Raw genomic sequence first — 20771 nt, forward strand, 5'->3', positions numbered from 1 at the left:
TGATTAATGTGTTTTTTGTACTTTGGAGAAAAAAATTAGGCGTTCCAAAATGTCTTTGTGAATTAATAATCATGAACAAACATTTGATCAAAAGATAAGTAAAAAACATTATTGGCCTAGTCGACTCACTGTTAAAGTCTGCAGAGTAATCGCGAGAAAAATACTCATTTAGGGCAGCCCTTGATTGATTTTATTTTTTATTTTTTTTGATTGAAGGAATGTTGTCTTGATTTTGGGCCACATTTTGGGTAGGACATTTGTGTCTTTATAATTCCATCAAAAAATAAGCTGCTTCGAACAAAGAAAAAATATTTTTGAAAGAAAAATCACTTAAAACAAAATTGTTTTTCAATCCAGGGCTCCAGACTGCCTCCAAATGGGGGCTCTTTGCAACTAAAATTGGAGCCAGTGAGAGTATTTTTTTCCATTTACTCACAAATGCTCACAAGATTGCGTTTTTCTTTTCCGACAAACTCCTTCACGGTTAAATCGATTATTTCGCTGTAATGTAACGAGCTGGTTTGCCAAGGGAAAATAGACTTATTTTGATTGAAGCAACTTTTTTTGTTGATTAGTGAAGGGGAATATTGGAATGTGTTGCTTTCAACCTATCAAGCTGACTCCGCAAAATAGTGAACATAACATGTTTTCTCGTCAAACCGTGTGAAGGGAATGTGTTATTCAACCTATCAAGCTGACTCCGCAAAATAGTGAACATAACATGTTTTCTCGTCAAACCGTGTGAAGGGAATGTGTTATTCAACCTTATCAAGCTGCAAGGTACAGCCTGAAAGGGAGTAAGGATTCTCGAAGGCCGTAGGCCGTGCGAAACGTCTAAGGGAGATCCAAACATTCTCAGAAGCCGTGTGAAACTCGAACGGGAGGGGAAGTTACGAGGCGCGGTACTTGCTATAAAGAAGCGATGGCGACAAGTACAATTAGAGTCCGCTGTGGGATTACGCGCGGTCGCCCAGCCTTGGTATTTCTTCGCTCACTATTACTGAGGACGCCCGGCTCTCCGTCCTTCCAGCACACGGTAATGAGATTTATGTTATTGCATGTAATCTATGAGCTGAAATACATTTGTTGCTTGCTTGCTTGTACACTTTATACTGTGGGTTAAATAAAATGTGCCGCTTGTTTAACGCAGTGAAGTGTTATTGTTTGTTGTCCATGTAAGTTGCCGATTCTCCACGATCCTATATAGGCCATATTATTACAGTAATTGATTATTAACTGTGATAGGCTTAACAATTGTGATACTGTAATTGATTATAAGCAGTGTCTACTACCCATTGTGATACTGTATTTGATTATAAGCAGTGTCTACTCAAAGAATACTTGTCTGAGTGGATATAACAGACCAGTTAATCCATTGTAGCCTGGTGATTGAGTATAAACCTCGCTACTATTCATTTGCATTGATACTGTGATTGATCATAAGCAGTATCAGAATTGTTTCAAAACAATTTTGGCGTCACGGACAGGATTTACGGAGAACTGCGACTTGGACATGGCTTGTTGTTTGAGTAAAAGTAAAACTTTGGATGAACCCGAAGGGGGTTTTGCTGACTGCGTCTCGGGGATGCCGGGGTGGGACAGTCATGAGTATAGAGAAATTGGGAATTCTGCTGACTGCGTCTCGGGAGTGCCGGGGTGGGACAGTCATGAGTATAGAGAAATTGGGAAATTGTTAACGCGGAATGGGGGACGCCCTGGTCTGTGGGTTAACATGACAACAGGGGCCAGCCCGACGTCAGTCAAAGATTTACTGACTCAGGTTGTGGTCCGAAAAAGAGCGCCTTTAGGGGGTGTACGAAAAATGATGTGGATTTGTGCAGAAGCATGGAAAGATCGTAACTCCTCGTTGGGAAAAAGAACTGTGGAATGGAATTGCGTCGTGTTTGCGCGGATGCGATGATCGTCCCGATACGTGGATTCGTTAGGGGATTGTACTACACATGACGTCAGATAAATAGGAATTTCTGTGGATCTGTGTTGACAGTTAGTTCGTCATTGACCTCAAATTGTATGTTTTTTATGTTTGGTCTGGTGTGAGCCACTGGTAGAATGTACGGTAATTCTGATTTGTATTTGAAATTGTGCTGTCCTGTATGATAAGCCATTGGGGATGGTTGTTATTGTGTGACTGAACGTGAGGCTGCGTCGCGTCATGATTCTTTTTTTGCGAGGCTCATGTGTGATAGTTGAACGTTTATTGTGTGTGTATAATTGTAGTTATTGTCGCGTGACTGATTATGATTTTTTGCGTGGGATCGTGTGTGAATAGCTGACCGTTTACTGCGCAAAATGGGAAGAAGGGAACGTTTTTCAACATGAGGAGTGCGGCCCTTCGGTGGCCCCTATTTGCAACATGGGGTCCTCGACGGCATTCGCTGGGTTTTTGCCCAAATTGATTATAAGGGGAGGTTGTAATTGCAGCTGGGAATATTCCAGCCTTTTCCTTATATTATTTAGGATAAAATTGAGAAACAAATTGGGAAAACAGGTAAAACAAAAATGATTTTGAAATGGAATTTCATTAGAGATGAGAATAGATTGTTGAGCTCCATTGAAACTTATAGAATGTTAAGGGTAATTAATTTAATTATCAACAAGCTCATGGATTAAACTGTGTTTAGACATTTGATTAACTGATTAATCGAATATGACTGAGGGTGGGGACAGCTGCATGCCAGCATCTGCCTGATCAACAGATGACGGTATTCCAGTTCCCGCCCAGAAGTTCAAAACAACAAGGATTATTGATAGTGTTGACAAATTATGTTAATGGGAACAGTGATAAAGTGATTATTCACCTTGATGCGGCTGTAACAGTTGAGGTGTGGTATTGGCAACTTAAGGGTTAATAATGTACACTTACTGTCATGAGTTGCTTTATTGGTAACTTGAACACTGTCATGAGTTGCTTTATTGACAACTTGAATTTGACTGTCATGAGTTGCTTTATTGATAATTTGAATTTGAAATTTTTTCTTAAGGAATTTTGAAGATACGAAATATTGTCTAGGCTTACGGCTTTTGGATCGCATGCTGATGGAATTTGGCTGTCTTTGTTCGGCTGTGATGTCAGTGGCTAATAGACAATTCTAGATTTTGTCGTCACGTGGAATAGTGGCCAATTTTGTAATGAGTGACCATGGCAAAATTTATAATGTATGTAATTACAGGAAATTACAAAAGACGGAATTGAACAATCTGAAGAGAGAAGTGAATATTGGCGCTTCGCCAAGTGGAAATAATTTTAACGATTTTGACTTTGCGATGTTAGAAAGAAGGTGCTTTTTGTGCCATCAAAGGGTACATTTAGCCAGGGAATGTGAGTGGAAGACATACAGGACAACTTATAAGATTGCAGAAACCGCCGAGTTACCTGTTCGAGCTACTCCGGGTTTACCTAGATCTGGATTGTCACTTAAAGGGGTAACTATACTTGCTGGGGGTTATTGATGCTGATTATCAAGGCGAATTGGGGGTTGTAATATACAATTTGACTTCAGAACCGTTTATTGTGAAATCTGACGGGAAAAATTGATACAAAAATGTGTCTGGTCCGAAGCGTTTGAAATCTCTTCTGCTTCTTCCAGCCTGACAATTGATAATGTGATGTGGAGGCGGTTTATTGGGACATCTACTGGGAGATCGCTACGGCTCTGCATGGTGGAGGACGCTCGGGGAGTCCGGTGTCCAAGGAAGGTCGTCCCTGCTCCTCTGGACCCCCCCCCCCCCTGCACCCCAGGAGTCAACAATACAGGAAGGGTTCGCAGGGCTCCCATGGTGGCTGCAGGATGCCTCATCACGGTCACGTCTGAAACACCTGTCGGTCGGTCTGTGGCATCTCGACAACAAAACGTGTCACTCACGCAATGGCACTGAGTGGATGACCGAGGTCACGTCTGACCTATGGATCTCGAACAGCACGGAAGTTCGAGGGATCGGATGAATTGCTCCTGTTCCTTTGGATCCCCCTTCTGGTCCCTTTGCCCCCTTGTTTGCCCCCTTTGTCCCCAGATTGAAGAAAACGCACACGGAGATTCACTGGATCGTCTTGTTTCCCCCTTTCCCCACATGTGCCGCACGGAAACAGCGTGCAGGGTACGACACCCTTCTGGGTGGAACCGGAACAGTGTTAAGCATCTCTAACACGATTGATGGAGAAGTCACCAGAACTATGTTGTCTAACACCGGAAGTGACATTGCGCACAAGACCGTAGGGCTTTGGATGCCCACATCTATCGCGCCTCATGAAGCGGCGTGTTTATTCTTAGCACAATTGTCATGGGATAAAGGGATGTGGGATGCAACACAAGAAGTATTAACACCTATAATTGATACATGTACACCTTTGACACAATCAGTGATAACTACGAAAATGCACTGGAAAGTTGTATTCCCTGTTTTTCCATCGTGTGCTCGGAGGAAGAGAGAATGGTATGACACATTGTTAGGGGGAACGGGAACGTTATTGGGGATATCTAATACCGTGGATAATGAAGTAACGCGATATAAATTAGCTGGGACCAGACAGGGAACTCATGATGCCTTACTAAAAGTAGGAATGTGGCTTCCTTATTCAATCGTGGGACAAAAAGAAATGTATTTAAAAGGGAATTAAACATGTGGAACGCCACTAGTGAAGTGTTAACCAACGTAACTAAACAGCTAAACTGGATCATATGTAGTATACAACACTTACATGCACAGGCGCAAAAAGAGCGTTTTGTACGAATGATGACTACAGGGAATTACCGGGAGTGGCGAAGTGTTTGGAATATATCCTCTGAGTTATGGTTACAGTTACATTCGGAATATACGATTTGTAATACGACCGAATGTAGGGGATATTGGACACAATACACAGTAACCTCAAACGTTACCGTATGTAAATTCCAGGTATTACCCGTAATAACTGAACTAGGCTATTGGTTTTTGCATATAGAAGGTGAATGGTTTAATTCGGGAACGAACCAAACCTTTAATACCGATCTTTGCGAGAACACAGATAAAGGACTAGCTTGTAAATTGCATCACGAATTTGTTAATCCTTGCTTAACAAAAGTAGACTTCGCCTTATGCGATTGGTCAAGGGAACCGAGTAGGGACATTTTGTGGCAGGTGGGACCACATACCCTTTGTGTGGCCACTGCCCAAAATCACTCCATGTTGCCAACGGTTCCATTTGTAGGATGCCTATGTAATGTTCGTTTCTTTCAGTGGGGAAACGGGACGTATTGGTTGACAAATTACACAGTTGCTAGCCGGTTTACGGCTGTGTAATGGGAAGTGTTACATACACCATGGCAAATCTCTTTGGAGCGTTTCAAATGCGCATTGGAACAATCCACTGAGATAAAGAAATTGATTAACACATGCGTCCAATGTTTCCCAGCTGATGGTATCAACATTAATGGCTAAAGGAGAAATTTTGCATGCTGCTAAAATTATTCAGCAACAATCTGCTCATCATTGGTGGGACATATTTACAGGATTATCACAAACTGCTAGAGTAACGCTGCTTCCACCAATGATTTTAGTCTTAATCGCTATTGCTTTAACTACGCTATGTAATATTGGAATTTGTTGCTATGTCAAACGTCTAGAGGACCAGGTTGCCCGGAAAATATTTCATCAGTTAGAATTATGAGGGTACTGGTAGAAACAATAGACTTAGACGGGGTAGATGCATGCGTAGTAACTATAACTACTGAAGAAGGGGGGCATATCCTGGACTACCAAGATATGAGGGGTGGATTCTTTTATCGCCGTATAGAGCGACACCCTGACCGTGTAAATATGCTTATAGCCGCGGTGTAACCGACCATCATTCATTTGTTTATGCTAATTTATTAATAAATTAGAGTTGATTTGGTTTAAAACACCAGGAGTGGAATGTAATGTTGTTTTTAACCTCATCAACTAACATCAAGCTGCAAGGTAACATAAATCGGAATGTGTTAAGTTTGCACAAGGCCTAATTAATTAATCAGGACTCGGCTTGATGTGGTTGAAAGCACCAGGAGTGGAATGAAGGGGAATATTGGAATGTGTTGCTTTCAACCTATCAAGCTGACTCCGCAAAATAGTGAACATAACATGTTTTCTCGTCAAACCGTGTGAAGGGAATGTGTTATTCAACCTATCAAGCTGACTCCGCAAAATAGTGAACATAACATGTTTTCTCGTCAAACCGTGTGAAGGGAATGTGTTATTCAACCTTATCAAGCTGCAAGGTACAGCCTGAAAGGGAGTAAGGATTCTCGAAGGCCGTAGGCCGTGCGAAACGTCTAAGGGAGATCCAAACATTCTCAGAAGCCGTGTGAAACTCGAACGGGAGGGGAAGTTACGAGGCGCGGTACTTGCTATAAAGAAGCGATGGCGACAAGTACAATTAGAGTCCGCTGTGGGATTACGCGCGGTCGCCCAGCCTTGGTATTTCTTCGCTCACTATTACTGAGGACGCCCGGCTCTCCGTCCTTCCAGCACACGGTAATGAGATTTATGTTATTGCATGTAATCTATGAGCTGAAATACATTTGTTGCTTGCTTGCTTGTACACTTTATACTGTGGGTTAAATAAAATGTGCCGCTTGTTTAACGCAGTGAAGTGTTATTGTTTGTTGTCCATGTAAGTTGCCGATTCTCCACGATCCTATATAGGCCATATTATTACAGTAATTGATTATTAACTGTGATAGGCTTAACAATTGTGATACTGTAATTGATTATAAGCAGTGTCTACTACCCATTGTGATACTGTATTTGATTATAAGCAGTGTCTACTCAAAGAATACTTGTCTGAGTGGATATAACAGACCAGTTAATCCATTGTAGCCTGGTGATTGAGTATAAACCTCGCTACTATTCATTTGCATTGATACTGTGATTGATCATAAGCAGTATCAGAATTGTTTCAAAACAATTAGGCTCAAGCGTTTACGTCACAGCAGCACGGGATTGTGCGAGATTTGCGACAACGCAGCCATTTCGGAAGCACGTCTGCATCACAGGACATTTAAACTTAACGGCAAATACAATTGAACTACGAGTGCCAAAGATGGAAAAATGTAGGGAAAACTTACCAGTTCGATACAGAGACAAACTTGTTACCACGGCGAAGGACAGATATGTGAGCAAACTTAAGGATGTGAACAATGTTGACCCTTACGAAAAGATGTCGACAAGCTTCCACCACTACGCGAAATCATGCTGTATTTCGTGTTTGGTGTATGTTACTACACTCATCAGCAATTCCGAAACTACAAATCGCTACAAAGCTATGAACAGTTTTGCTGCGGATGGGTGCAGGATCTGCACATTATGACCATAGCAAACGGCAACATCATCTTTCTAGCAAAGGTAGGCAATGTGTGTTTACATTAGTCTGTGACCACGGATGTACAAATTTTTTGTTGCAGAAAAGCCTGTGTACAAATTCTTTGCTACTATCTCACGGCAACATGTTACAGCTTTTTCCATTTAGCAACGACAGGAATTATGTCTTATGAAGACAATGCACATGTATGCGTGCTAGTTGTTTAGCTGTAGCTATAGCTAACAACAGGCCGACTTAGGGCATAAAGTTACTGAAATTTGCGTAAACAAACTAAATTAACTTACCGGAGTGGAAGTGCATAGAGCAAACTCAGTGTGTAACTGGAGAATCAAACGTAATAAAGCAAACGTTGAACTTTGTTATGCCCTTCCTTCTGATCGAGGCCACCCATGCCATATGACCTTTCCCTCGCCTTTTCTCCATGTAGGGATCCGGAAGAAACTCAATGGTGTTCCGTCGAGCTGTACATTCTCCTTTCTATTCGATCGGTTGTTGCAATTCTTTACCGCACAATAATTTCCAACCATTTTTAAAGAGCGACCTGTGTTGAAATGCCTCACTGTTTATGTTTCTCGCTTCCAAAATGGCGATAGTGGCGGACACCTCGCGAGTGCCACGTCATATGCTCGAGCCCAATTGAATAATATAGATACAAATCTATTCTTAGATTATTCGCGATTCGGCCGCTGAAGTTTCTAAACACAACACTAAAACACAGTTAGTGTGGTCTTCAGGATGCAATGAGGAACGGACCAAGAGTAAACATCCACATAAACCGCCGACAACCGCAACAGAAAACGCCCAGTTGCTACAAACTACGTCCACATAATGCTACAGTAGATATCACATTATATAGAACTAGATGCAAAAACAGACTCGCCGGCGTTAGTAAACAACCGCCATCTTAAATCAGTAACTTCACAGAAAGGTTCTGTTGTAGCGAACCTTCCAAGCTAAGCTAATTCATTTTTTATCTAAAATACTAAATCGGCAAAATCTTGACTTGAATCTATCTTTAAAACTGTTTTAAAACTTTCACATGTCCAAAGTAGCTAACATGTCCAAAGTAGTTAACTTGATACTGAAATAGAAGTTTATTTAAGGCCAAGAGGATTTTTTTGTTTTACTATTTTTGTAACTAAGGTAGGAAACAATAAAAGCAGCTAATAGCTAGGGGCATCAAAAACTGATTTATAATCGAATTGTAGCCTCTAAATTGTGATCGTAATCGAATGGCAGTCCCAAGATTCCCACCTCAAATAACAAGACATCTTAGAGTGAACTTAATTAAAATAGGCCGGGTCGAGTGTCCTCTTTTTGGAAATCAAATTATGGTCAATCTATCAGATTTAGGGTCGGAAGAGCGGAACTTCAAACCACCCGAGTTGTTTTCCTGCCATACCCAAATTTCCCTTCTGGAGGATCAATCAAGAATTATCTTTGTGCTGACTTTCTGCAGTAATGTGGGCCATCAGTTGACCATTTGCGGTACGTTGCTGCCACCTGTTGGTCAGAATAATTCGCTGCACCCATTTTTTTTGTCACAGTTTTGGTCATAACCTCATTCACTTTCACAGTGTGGTGTCTGGCGGTATCATTGACACTCGTGAGTGCTTTCGGTTGCGTTTCTGCCTCGGAAATATATGTCTGTAAGTATTTTATGTGTATAATAACATATGGGTGGGCAGTGTATGTATACCTAGGTGGTGAAGTGTCACATGTACAAAACTTATTAAGTTGTATTGTGTTGTAGAGGCTAGCCAATGGCTAATAGCTCAAGCAAGTTGTGCTATCTGTGTATATAAGTGTATAGAGCAGTTTGTTGTATATTGAGTGTTGAATTTGTGTATGTTTTTTGTGTTGTAGTTTCACAATATTAAGACGGGTGTCCTCACATAAAAACAAGAAAAAGACAAAGCCTTGTGGTTTATGGAGGTGCATTCAATGTTAGCTGGCTGTCGGGCAGTGCACAAAGGAAACGCACTGTTTTGGGCAGTACAATCTTTATGATTCAAAACGATAGCTGTCAAATTTATTTAAACAGACAGGTTTGGCATTGAATGCTAATCTTTCATTTCAAATTCAATATCACGGGGACATAAAAATGAATAGTACTGTATTCCCCGAATCGGTGAACCAACCTGGTAGTCTGCGAAGAACAACTTTTACTTGCATTTTGCAAGCAGTCGAGAGTTGATGTTGTCGCTGATCTTTTGCGCCACAAAGTTCCGCCTTGAACTTTGCGGCTGGCGTCCTTCTTGCGCGCATTTTACACACTTTAGGAGGCTCCAACTTGATGTTCAAGCGTTGAACCACGTTGTTCTGTGTTCACAAGCTAAGCAAAGCTAAGCTAAGCGAACTAGGCTCCGAAGCTTCAACGCGCACAAAGACCACTTGAAAATGGACGGTTCCAATCAAGTAGTTCTGAACCTCCTGCGTCGCGAACTTACTCAGTGGGTTAACTCCACACAAAAAGCAGCGTGTTGCTGAGCACATTTCATTTTTCGCAAGGGTGTGGCGACCAGATGGCGGCGCGCATGTGCAGACAAATGTGAGTATCTCTTCTATTGCGCATGCTCCACTCACATCCTGTCGGGACTCACATTGGATTGCGACACGCCTACTTAAAGGGCAGCTGAGGAGTTCAAGTCTTCAGCGTTTTACTCGCTTAAATGTTCATTTTCCTTCTTATTTTATAGACTTAGACACACAAAAAATGACATTTGACAAATACTGTATTTTCCTCAAAACTAGGCCGTAGATTCAGAAATGTTGAAGCCTCTAATTCAAGCAAAACCAAACGTTTACCTTTTTGTGGCACTTTTTCATTTACTGTAGTTGGAACCCAAGCAACACAAATAAAATTACAAGCCAGTAGCATTTTTTTCAGTCACATGGTGTAATGTATAAAAAATAACTCATTACCCTTTGATATAGAAAATCTGATTTTTTCTTGAACAACTGGTGAAACTGGTGTCATGGCTCATTGTTTACACCTAACATTTTATAGATCAGTGGGCTGTGATGGTTGGTTGTGCAGCATATGTGTAACAAGGTGGAAAGTTGGGGTGCCCAGTTTTCCCACAATCTGAAACGCATCATGCCTAACTGACTGCCACGTCTCCAAGTTGCACTATAAATTGGCCCATGTGCAGCACCTCTGCACGCGCCATAGTGATGGGATTTTCGGCGATCCGGTTCATTTGGATCGGCTCAGTGAAAAGAACCAGGCCAGTTTGTTTGCCGTTTTGCTGTTGAAGGTATGAGACCTGCTGACAACCAGCTTGTGAGGGGAGCTGGCCTAGCATGAGTGACCACCTGGACTGAGAGTCGGCCACTGCTTTTTAATTAAGTTCCCTTTTTCCCTGTTCGGGTTCCCCATTCCCTTTTAAGGAAGCCACTGTCGACATTAAGTAGCTCTCAAATTGGGTACGTTTTAAAGAATTTAACTGGGCGTACAAATTTAGTGGGAATTTTCTTTCTTTTTTTTTTTGCCTTTGTCTTGATTTGGGGTATTTTCACTGGAGTTGTTTGCAGTGATTTTGTTTTTTTTCCAAAACCGATTCACCGATTTTATGAAGTTTGAATAAAGCGTGTGTTTTACTTTTTTTTTTATTGTTAAAATAATCCACAAAATTAAATAAATTGTTGTTCACTGTTGCCACCACCTTCGCTTCTGCTTCATTGCTTTTTGCCAAACCTGTGTTTTATTGTTACCAAGGGGCTTGCCTTGCCCGACACGGTTACATGGATTCACCTGATCGGTCTGAAATGGGCTATCGTATGTATGGTTTCCCCAAGGACCAAAAGCAGTAGAAAAAATGGATGGTCATGCCGTCATGGTCAGCTGTCAAAACATCAAATTGAAAGGCTTTTGTTTTTTCGCCGTTTTAAACAGGGGCTTAGTTTTCAGCAGTCACCATCAGTAGGCACCAGCAGCTATCCCTCCCCCAGCATAAGTAGCAGCATGATGTGCATCATTCGTACTCTTCGATGAGGGTGATACCCTCAAAGCTTACATCGAGCAAACAAGCAAGTGAAAGCAGGCCATCTATACCAATACTCACAAGCGTGAAAGTACACAAACAATTGAAGCATCTGTTTGTGTAAACTGTATTTCATGTGAAGCATACTGTCCGCTTTATTAGTTTTATTGTTGGGTGCATCAAACCTAGTACAATGCTTCGTCAATAATTAATGATGCTTGACTGCAAATTTTTCTTTGGCAGTATTCTGTTGCTCTGATGTGATTATAACAAGACATTCATGAACCGCTCCCATAGTAATAATTGAGTTTCATCAAAATGATAGCGCCTGAATCTTGTTTATAAACTTGAAAATGCAATTTCTGGAGAAATTGCGATGGTAGCTTTGCTTTCGCAGGTAAACCCCAAGGAGTCACGTCCTGCTGATTTCAAGTCACTTCCTGTTGATTTGGTGATATTTCAGGGTAACTTTCTGTTGATATCAGGTCATTTCCTGTTGATATTTTGACGTACAAGACCGTCATGGCCGACTTACATATGTGTCAATGGAATCCAAGTACATTGGCATCAATAGAATCGAGATACATGTCTGTCAATGGCATCGAAATACATGGCCGTCCTTGGTGAGGACGTGCATGGCTGTCAGAGGCATCGACTTACTTGTGCGCCAGAAATGTCAATGGGGTGTAATGGTAAGTTTTTGGTCAAAAATCACAACTACCCATGTTTTTCTGCCATTGAAGATAATGGAGAAATTTTGCCCATGAGAAATGAATGGAACGACGTACGTATATGGGAATGGCATGCCATTAGAAACGAATGGGAAATTTAGGGGCGAATTTTAGGGGAACTGTAGGTTTTTGGCAAATTCTGTATACAACTCTCTACCCCTAACCTTCCTGAAAATGTTAATGCATGATCAATGTGAATTGGACAAGAATTGTAGGATTTTGAAAAAAAAAAGAAAAAAAAGTTTGCCCCCCCCCAAACATGCATTTTGGCGTAAACTGTAATTTTTTGGTGTGTCTTTTGAAATATTCCCTGCGTCGCACGAGAATTGCGGTCATTTCGGTATTTGAACGGTGTCGATGGGCATTCGGTTTGGGCAGTGCCGCGCGCCGAAGAAACGCCATTAAGAAAAAAAAAAAAAAAAAAAAAAAGGAATGACTAAGATAGTTTATTTTGCATTACATGCAAAGCTACCATCAATGACCATTGTTGAATGAGGCCCTTAAAAAGTAGCGTTTCTGTCTGTTTCACGTTGGACAATGAAAAGTACTAAAAAAAAAATATAAGAAAAAAAGCAAGCGGTGTCGTATAGACCCTACTCACCAACGTCACAGAATGATGTGTCGCTGTATCTGGCCGCCATATTGTCCGTCTGTGTTTAGCCCTATTCTCAATGGTTTCAATTAGTCGTTCAGTTTATAGAGCAATTCATGGAAGCCCCAGTACTTTCAGATGCTGTAAACTCAAAGGCGTTAAGTGGAAAAGCTTCAGTCTATCCATTCGCCAGATCCATATTTGATGCCTAAATCGATATTTTTCGACCCGCTGTCTTCGCCCTCTCTGCCTGACATCTGCTACCCTGATATCTACAACTAACTTGTCCACACAAAATCAGCCTATTCTCACGAAAGTTTGAAAAACTTTAAGAGCAGCACTCTAAGCAACATTACCCAGTGTGACCCAATTTTCTAAAATGGCGACAATCGATAAAAAAAAAAGTTGACTGCGATGGCTGACGCTTCAAGGATAGGTGGATATTGGACTATTTCTTCAATAAAACACGCAACAACTGTGTCTGCCTCATTTGCAAAGAGACAGTCGCTGTTTTTAAAGAGTTCGATGTGACGCGATAATACTACCGAACAAGACACGCTAACATGTACGACAACATTACAGGGAAGATACGCAGCGAGAAATTATAGCAACTTGTTTAATTTCACAGCAGCAGTATTTCGCAAGAGCCCGAGGGTCCAAAGAGAACGCCACAAAGGCGAGATTTTTGAGATTATGAATTAAAAAAATAATAATAAAGCAAATGTGACACACAGAAGGGCTTGCTAAAATTTCTTTAAATGTGTTGTTCTACATAAATCAGCCCAGGTAGCCCCCCACATTTTTACCACACCAAATCTGGCCCCCTTTGCAAAAAGTTTGGACACCCCTGTTTAACCGATGATCTGTAGACGAGGCCAGCTTCTTTCACTTGTTACCAGCTAAATATTATTCAAAAAATAAAGATGGTGGAAGAAATAAGCATCTTGAATTTGAAACGGTATGTTGTCGGCGATTAGCCTAGCAATGATCTTAATTGTGGTTGTCAGCCCCAAACCCTCTAAATATATATTAAATGCATCTTACCAGATATAAAATGACTACTACATAATCTGTGGTAATCGTTTGGAGCCCAGTTTTCTCGTCGAATTGCAGCAGTCCATCTCGCTCTCCTCTCTGGGTCTCTCGGAATACGGTAGAACCTCAAGTCTCTCCGTCTATCTTCTCTGTTATTGCAACCGACCGCCACACACGCCTTCACCATTTTGATTATTAATGTTAACGAGCAGAAAAACACGCCATAATAGGAGGAATTTACGTAGCGGTAATGCATCAACAACGACGAGTTGACGGACAATATGGTGCGGGGGCGTGGTTGTGACGTCACGTGAGTAGGGTATATACGTGCGCGTCATGCGTCCTGACGTAGTGGATGTGAGTGGCTGAAGTTGCCGTCCGATTGCTTTGGAAAAGTGGTGCTGTGAAGACAATCCACTTAACCTTAAGACGTATTGTAAACGACTGAAAGGTGTCAGATATTTTTGGACAAGAATCCGTTCAATCTCGCTTCTGCTTCGAGTCGTTTGGGTGGACGTTGAAACTTCGAGGCCTGCTTTGTTAGCCTAGCCTAGTTTAGCAGCTAACAAAGAGAAACAACGCACCTTTGATACACACGTCGCCGAGCAAGCAAACGTCATGTCCCAAAATGTCAGGTGAGTAAGTTTACTTATGACTCAATTGTCTCGCAAATACTATACATTACAATTCAAATGTTTGAAGACACAAAATGTCTGATTAGTGCTGTCACGCAGCACCACATTTGTTGATTTCTGTCTTTACTGTTTTTGTTCGTCTCTTACTAATTTGAATGTGATGTAAAGCACTGAAATTATTCTCATGTAACAATTCTACATATTTACCAATCGAAAAATGAAGTAACGACCTTTCAGTCACATCCTATAATAGTTGCTGGGACACAAATCTGTAACAGTACATTTACAATGGCAACAATCACCAAGCTGCAATTTATCCAATTTAAAATACTGCATGGATAGCATAAAACTCAATTTAATGCGTACAAAATGGGCTTTTGCAAATCCAATAAATGTCCAAACCAAGGGCATAGGTTTAAACACATAACCTGCATGTACACTTTTTGCTGAAAAGTTGGAAGTGTAATGTCCCTACCGTCCCTATGTAAACCTACATCCTTGGTCCAAACTGTCAGGAGAATTCTCCAGATACATATTTGCATGCTATTTGGCAGTGTGAAACTGTACAACAGGTCCGGCTGCGGGTAATGAAGGATCTCACATTCCTTTCGAACTGCAGGATTCCATTGTCTCCAAACCTTGCTCTGCTCGGTGATCTGAATATTTTATGTAATCAGGCCCGTCTGATACTGGCGACTTTAAAGATCACTAAAAAACAAAACAATGTTGCTCAATTGGAAAAATAAACAAAACTTTAATGAGAACTAATGGCTAAATTTAGTCATGGAACATATAACACTAGAGCAAATATCTGCAAAACCAAACAAACAAATTGTACAACTATGAAAACGAATGGTCAAAATTCACTAGAATGCTGAAGCTAGAATCATGATTCTTTCTTGCATGGGAAGTAGGGGTGTGACAAAATATCGAAATGGTGATACATCGTGATACGTTGTATCCCAAAAGGTTATCGATATGCTCCTGCCAAGAATTGATATATCGTTGGGGGTGCTTACAGGTCCCTTTTTGTTCATTTTAAGGCATTTACAGGTCACTTTCTGTTGAGTTTGAGATTTGGGGAGAATCTTTGCTCCAGTCCTGAAACCCAAAATAAACAGGAAGTGACCCAAAATGCCCCAAAATCAGAAAGGAGTGACAAAAAATCACTAGCAAATAAACAGATTCAGAACACTGTGAGTGACTTCAATTTTCCAACAGGATTCAAAACAATTCTTACATTTTCTTTTAGTGATATGTTTATATTGTCCTAAGCATTAGGGTGAGCACCTGCACAGTAGATAAATAAATGTCACGCATCACTGGAGTGAAGTATGTGAAAAAAAGGTAATGATGCACGTTGATAGGACGCTATGACTAAGTATTAGGGCCAAATAAATAAAATAAGGACTATGACATTAAAGTCGTACTATTGCTATGAGAAAAAAGTCGCATTATTACGTAGGGGTAGTTGCTGTGAGCATCTACACACTTTCCAGTACGTACATTTACCTTAACTTGGAGCTACGACGAAGCATTAGTATAAATCCTCCTATTGATTATTATTATTTCTTCAGCTACATTAGCCCGATGTAATTATACGTCTTTTAGTCTCAAACTATTTATTCGACGTTTATTCTAGTAGTCGCAGTTCAAGGTTTTTTCTCGTACTATTACTATGAGAATAAAAGTCGTATTATTACGTAGCTGAATAAGAAGCTGCATACTTTATGTAGCGTGATGTCGCCTCTGTTAAAATCAACAATATTGAAGGCATCTTGTGGTTTTAGAATCAGTTTTACAAATAAGGAAATCATTAATATCTTGACTCATCTACATGAAATGATGGTCAATAGAAAGATGTACAGTATAATCTAATGCTTCGTCATAGCTCCCAGCTAAGGTAAAGTGTGTAGCACTTTACAACTGCATTACCCCTACGTAATAATGACGTTTTTTTCCTCGTAGCAACTGTACAACTTTATTCTCGTAGTTCTCTTTTACTTAAAGCTGTAATGTGAAGTAAGGTTGGCCAACCATGTTTTTGAATAATATCAATGGCTAAACAGTTATTATCATATTTTCATTATTTTTTTTTTTTAACGCAACCCATCCAGATTCTTTGTTTAACCCATAGTAACGCCCTTGACAACGAAAATGCTTTTCTTCGGCAATCTTCCGAAATCTTTGGAAATTACGTCACACCTAGACGTGCGAGGGAAGTCCGCCATAGAACAGTATTGTTTGTTACATTGCTTCTCGGTAAGATGCCACAGCGGTGTGTGGCGATGTTTTGTTCTCACTCAAACGAAAAGTTGTGTGAGTGGCCAAAGGATAGCAGGGCACATAAATGGACATCTTTCGTTCGCACGAAGCGAATGAATTTCACGCCATCATCGAGTAGTGTTCTCTGCTGCAAACACTTCGAAGATGCCTGCTTCCTTAACCGGTCTGCTTATGATCAAGGATTTGCCAAAAAGTAAGTGTGATTTTTGGATAGATGACTGATGACTTTGTCAAAGCATAGCTGCCTACTGTTGTGGAATGAACAGTATAAGCTAGCGACGTTAGCCGAAAGTTATCTCGTGGCAATCCCCAATCATAGTTGTTGTTGCGTTCACTAGGTTAAGCGTGTTTAAATTGTGTGTCATCTACGATCGTGTCCAAAAGGGTTAATCCACTGTCAATCGGGAAACGGGTGTGGATGTGCATATAAACGGGTCGGCGTCGCAGTAATTCACGGTCACGTTGCAGTAAGAGACACACACCGCCGGTGAGTTTGTGCACATTTATTTGTATTTGTATTTCCACCTTCATGCTTCAAGCATTGCATTGCATTTGTACAGTTCGGCGTTTCTTTCACGGTGATCGCTTGATAGCCTTCTAGTTTGTTTTGCGAGAGCCGCTGACAGGTGACAATTTAGCGTGTTGGCATTGAGTCGCTCTCGCAGCGAATCAGCGAGCGCACAGGTCACGCAGTGAATCATGGGAAATGTAGTCTCAGGACAACACTGAAGTGGTGCTTTGTAATCTGTTCGCTTGTGTGAAAAAACTACATTTCCTCACGCCATTAGACGCCACTTCCTGCCGAGAGCTGTGCCGAGCTGTGTTCTTACTTTTCCATAAGAACTGCTCCATGTGTTAATAAAGAGAAGGTTGTCAGCACGTCGTGTGTTCGATACATTTGTAAACAAAAAGCTAATAACAAGACACTATGCACGATCCGTTTAAGAGACGCTGGAGTAGGAGGCGAGGAGGAGATCGGCGAGAAGCAAAACTTTGCGGTCGAATGTGGCGGCAGTCCGCTATTATTTTGTTTTCTTATTGTTGCCACAATAAAATGGAGAAAGCCATCGAGGACTCATCTCCTTCTTTGCCCCCAACGTTTTTATATTATTATTTTATATGCACGAGAGCTGCCAAAATGAACATGAAGTCTGATTATTATTTTTTTTTTACAATGTCATCAGATAGACAAAAACATAAAATTATGTGCAAATGCCTGCATCTTCAAATCATGAAAATAATAACAGCCTATATCTTACCAGTGTTGTAATCTCGATGGGTCTTGTATCCATTCCATGTCAGGTAGTCTAGGCACATTGTTTGCATCCTGATTAGCGTCTGGCTAATACATGTTAGGTCCAACATAAAATTCCAACCTCCTCTTGTTCCTCCAACTCTTCATAAACTTGGATCTCCTCCCTTGCGCTCGATCTACCGCTTATATCGCTGTTTGAATCATTGTTTGAAGGGCTTTGTATGGCGGCTGTATGTATGGAGCTGCCATCGCTGTTCCCCGTGTGATGTATCACTTCCGGGTTCGTCCCCTTTCAGCAGGCATGAAAATCTCTCACCTTTCGGCGAAATTCGCCGTTTTGAAGTCAAAAAGGGCGACCTACGTGAATTGCGTAGATCCGAGGAGAAATTCTTTTTGGGAGGGGGGGGGGGGTCGGGAGGTTTTATTTAATTATTATTATTAGCATCATGTGATAAACTTTGTACGTAAACTGAGCACTTAAGAACACAGTCAGCAAATCCTTCTACATGCTTCGCTGACGAGAACCAATCATCGGGCCAAGCTGCGTTCCATTATTCCAAACGCGCGCACTCCTTACGCATGTACATGGAGTGCTCGGAGAGCCTTCGGTAGCATTGCAAAGCTGCGAAAACAAAAAGCAGGCCTTATCCACATCGGGGCAGACCAGAGCGCAGCATACACACTTGCCTGTATTTGCCAGCAGATTGAATTTGGTGAGTAATGGTTTCAATCGTTTTCACGTTTTGCGATATAAAAAAGTTACTGCCATTCGTTGCGGCTTGCGTTGAACACTGCCAGAGCTAGCCAAATCTCCCATGAAAAAAAATAGCTCCCGTTAAATTGGCGTCAAGCTTGTGTATTTAGCGGTAATATAAACGAAGAAACTCACTGTTGAGTCAAATTAAGCGGCATTCTCTCGGATGGAGGGGGCGCCTCACATCGCTCCCGTCGTCCGCCGGAGACGCGTTCTTTTCGGCTTGGATTTGAGCTGACGGCCGGTGTCGGCACAACAGCGGCCCGACGAGTGTGGGGAATGACTCTTGCTTCTTAAAGCTTTTCAGAAATACAGGGATCCCTCGTTTTTCGCGGTTAATGGGGACTAGAACCCGCCGCAATAAGTGAAAACCGCGAAGTAGCGCCCCCCCCCCCATTTTTTTGTGCGTGTTCAATGCATTTATTCAGATTTTACATTGGAAAAAAGATACATATATATGACATGTTTTTTCACTTTTTTCACCAAAGTATCATTTATAAATGGTTTTCAAGCACTTCAAAATGTAAGAATTATGATAAGTTTTAAACAGGTTACTGCCCCACCGAATTATTTTTAAACAAGAATAAAGTAGTAAGAAAATGCTTGGCTTTATTAAAAGCTTCATAGTGAGTCTACTCAAACCCTCTCAGGCTTTGGTAAACGGTGATTGGCACATGTGCAAAGTTTTTCTTTTTATATATATATTTTTTGTTTGAAGCAACTTATTTGATTGAATAATAAAGACACAAATGTCCTAGCCAAAATGTGGCCCAAACGCAAAACATTACTTAAATGGAAAAATTTGTTTCAATGAAGAAAAAGTTTTCAAATGCTTTTTTTGTCTCAAATTTATTATTGCAATCAAAAACATTTTTTTTAATTGAAGCTACTTTTTGGGATTAAAAGTATATACTGTATTTTGATTGAAGCAACTTTGTTTTTGATAGAAGTAACTTTGTTTTTTGATTGAATAATAAAAACACAAATCTAACTATCGTTATTGAGTGAAAAAGAAATTAAGAAAGCTTTAAAACTAAAAGCCACCTGGGAGTCTGTTTGTTTTTTTAAATATTTATATTTCATTACATAGACATGCGTCGTAGGGAAGGGAGATTGAGGGATAAAAAAAGGAGTTAGATGAGGCTGCTAAAGGCAGTGGATACCTCATCAGCTGGGTGAATAGCAGACCTGGTAAGAACAAGTTTGCAAGGATAGTCGGGTATTAAATGCAATTATAAACACAATTACAATGTTATTTTTCTATAAGATTTTTATGTCATTGCTTTATTATTAATCATTAGGTGCTAGAGTTGTTAAGTATGGATAATAATGAAATAATAGTTTTAAGAAAACTGTGCTGTTGGTGGCTCAGTGACCATCTGATGTGGTTTGTTCTCAGATGAACAATTTGAGGAAGGAAGTTTTGATGCAGAGGTTGAAGGAAGAAAAGAGGCAGACTGACTGAGTCACAGCCAGAAAGTGTTGATGACAGTTTTGATTTCCATTCACTGTTGCCCCCTCCCAATTAAAGTATGTCATAGTCGCAGCCAATTATTATCTAAAGCTGGTTAAAATTGAAGTTATGTTGTTTTAAGGTGTATTAAATACTTGTTCATGTGCCCCTTTTGATCTACGAGCACCCACCCCTCCACCGGTCTCTGCATGGCCCTGCTGAAACACAGTGTGGGTCGACAGAGCTCAATATTTTGTTGGGGTGTACAATACAGTGTACTGGAACATATTTCCTCCACACCCTTCTCACCTTTTTAACCCCTGACCCATTTTCATGCCTGTTTCAGGCTCGAACTTCGGAAACGCGATTATTTTGTCAAATATACAACATATGAATTATTTTTTCATGCTTTATTTGTTGGACAATGTTTAATTACTTTACTTGTGACCCTATTTGGCATGTGAAGAAATTACTTCACATTACTGCTTTTAGGCCCTATCGCCCATTCCTAATATGGACTTACAAGAAACTGCACACGACAGTGACACCCTCCTTTTATCCGTTGAATTAAGTCCATGCTTTTGCCACTGTGGTTTGCTTTTTTGACTTTGTGCCGCTTTCCTCACTTGCATCCTGAGCATGTGACATTCTCAACTTTCCACGCATGTATTTTATTTATTTTTTACTCGC

At 40.8% G+C, this 20771-nt stretch overlaps 2 protein-coding genes and 1 long non-coding RNA gene across 7 annotated transcripts in view; 2 read left to right on the forward strand and 1 right to left on the reverse strand.

Annotated features, from left to right (window-relative positions):
* Positions 1–9871, reverse strand: part of LOC130928542 (gastrula zinc finger protein XlCGF57.1-like) — a 43920-nt gene extending 34049 nt beyond the window's left edge. For both annotated transcript variants that reach the window (XM_057855232.1, XM_057855234.1), the window contains exon 1: positions 9496–9871. In XM_057855232.1, coding sequence (XP_057711215.1) covers positions 9496–9622 — 127 coding nt within the window. In that variant the 5' untranslated portion in view covers positions 9623–9871. The remainder of the gene's footprint in view (positions 1–9495) is intronic.
* On the forward strand, positions 586–6616 carry LOC130928572 (uncharacterized). The gene is made up of 2 exons (XR_009066715.1): positions 586–1036; positions 3609–6616. It is a non-coding gene; the product is annotated as an uncharacterized LOC130928572 (long non-coding RNA).
* A 3776-nt stretch (positions 9872–13647) lies between the features above and the next one.
* The window catches only part of LOC130928539 (gastrula zinc finger protein XlCGF57.1-like), a 59024-nt gene continuing 51900 nt past the window's right edge, over positions 13648–20771 (forward strand). For 3 of the 4 annotated variants that reach the window (XR_009066697.1, XM_057855228.1, XM_057855229.1), the window contains exon 1: positions 13648–14333. Coding sequence is in view for 3 of the 4 variants with exons in the window: in XM_057855228.1 (XP_057711211.1) it covers positions 14327–14333 (7 nt within the window). In the remaining variant the exon portion in view is untranslated. The remainder of the gene's footprint in view (positions 14334–20771) is intronic. The other variant, XM_057855227.1, reaches the window with a different exon arrangement.

This window comes from Corythoichthys intestinalis, chromosome 13, assembly GCF_030265065.1.
Source record: "Corythoichthys intestinalis isolate RoL2023-P3 chromosome 13, ASM3026506v1, whole genome shotgun sequence".
In the NCBI taxonomy this organism is placed as follows: Eukaryota; Metazoa; Chordata; class Actinopteri; order Syngnathiformes; family Syngnathidae; genus Corythoichthys; species Corythoichthys intestinalis.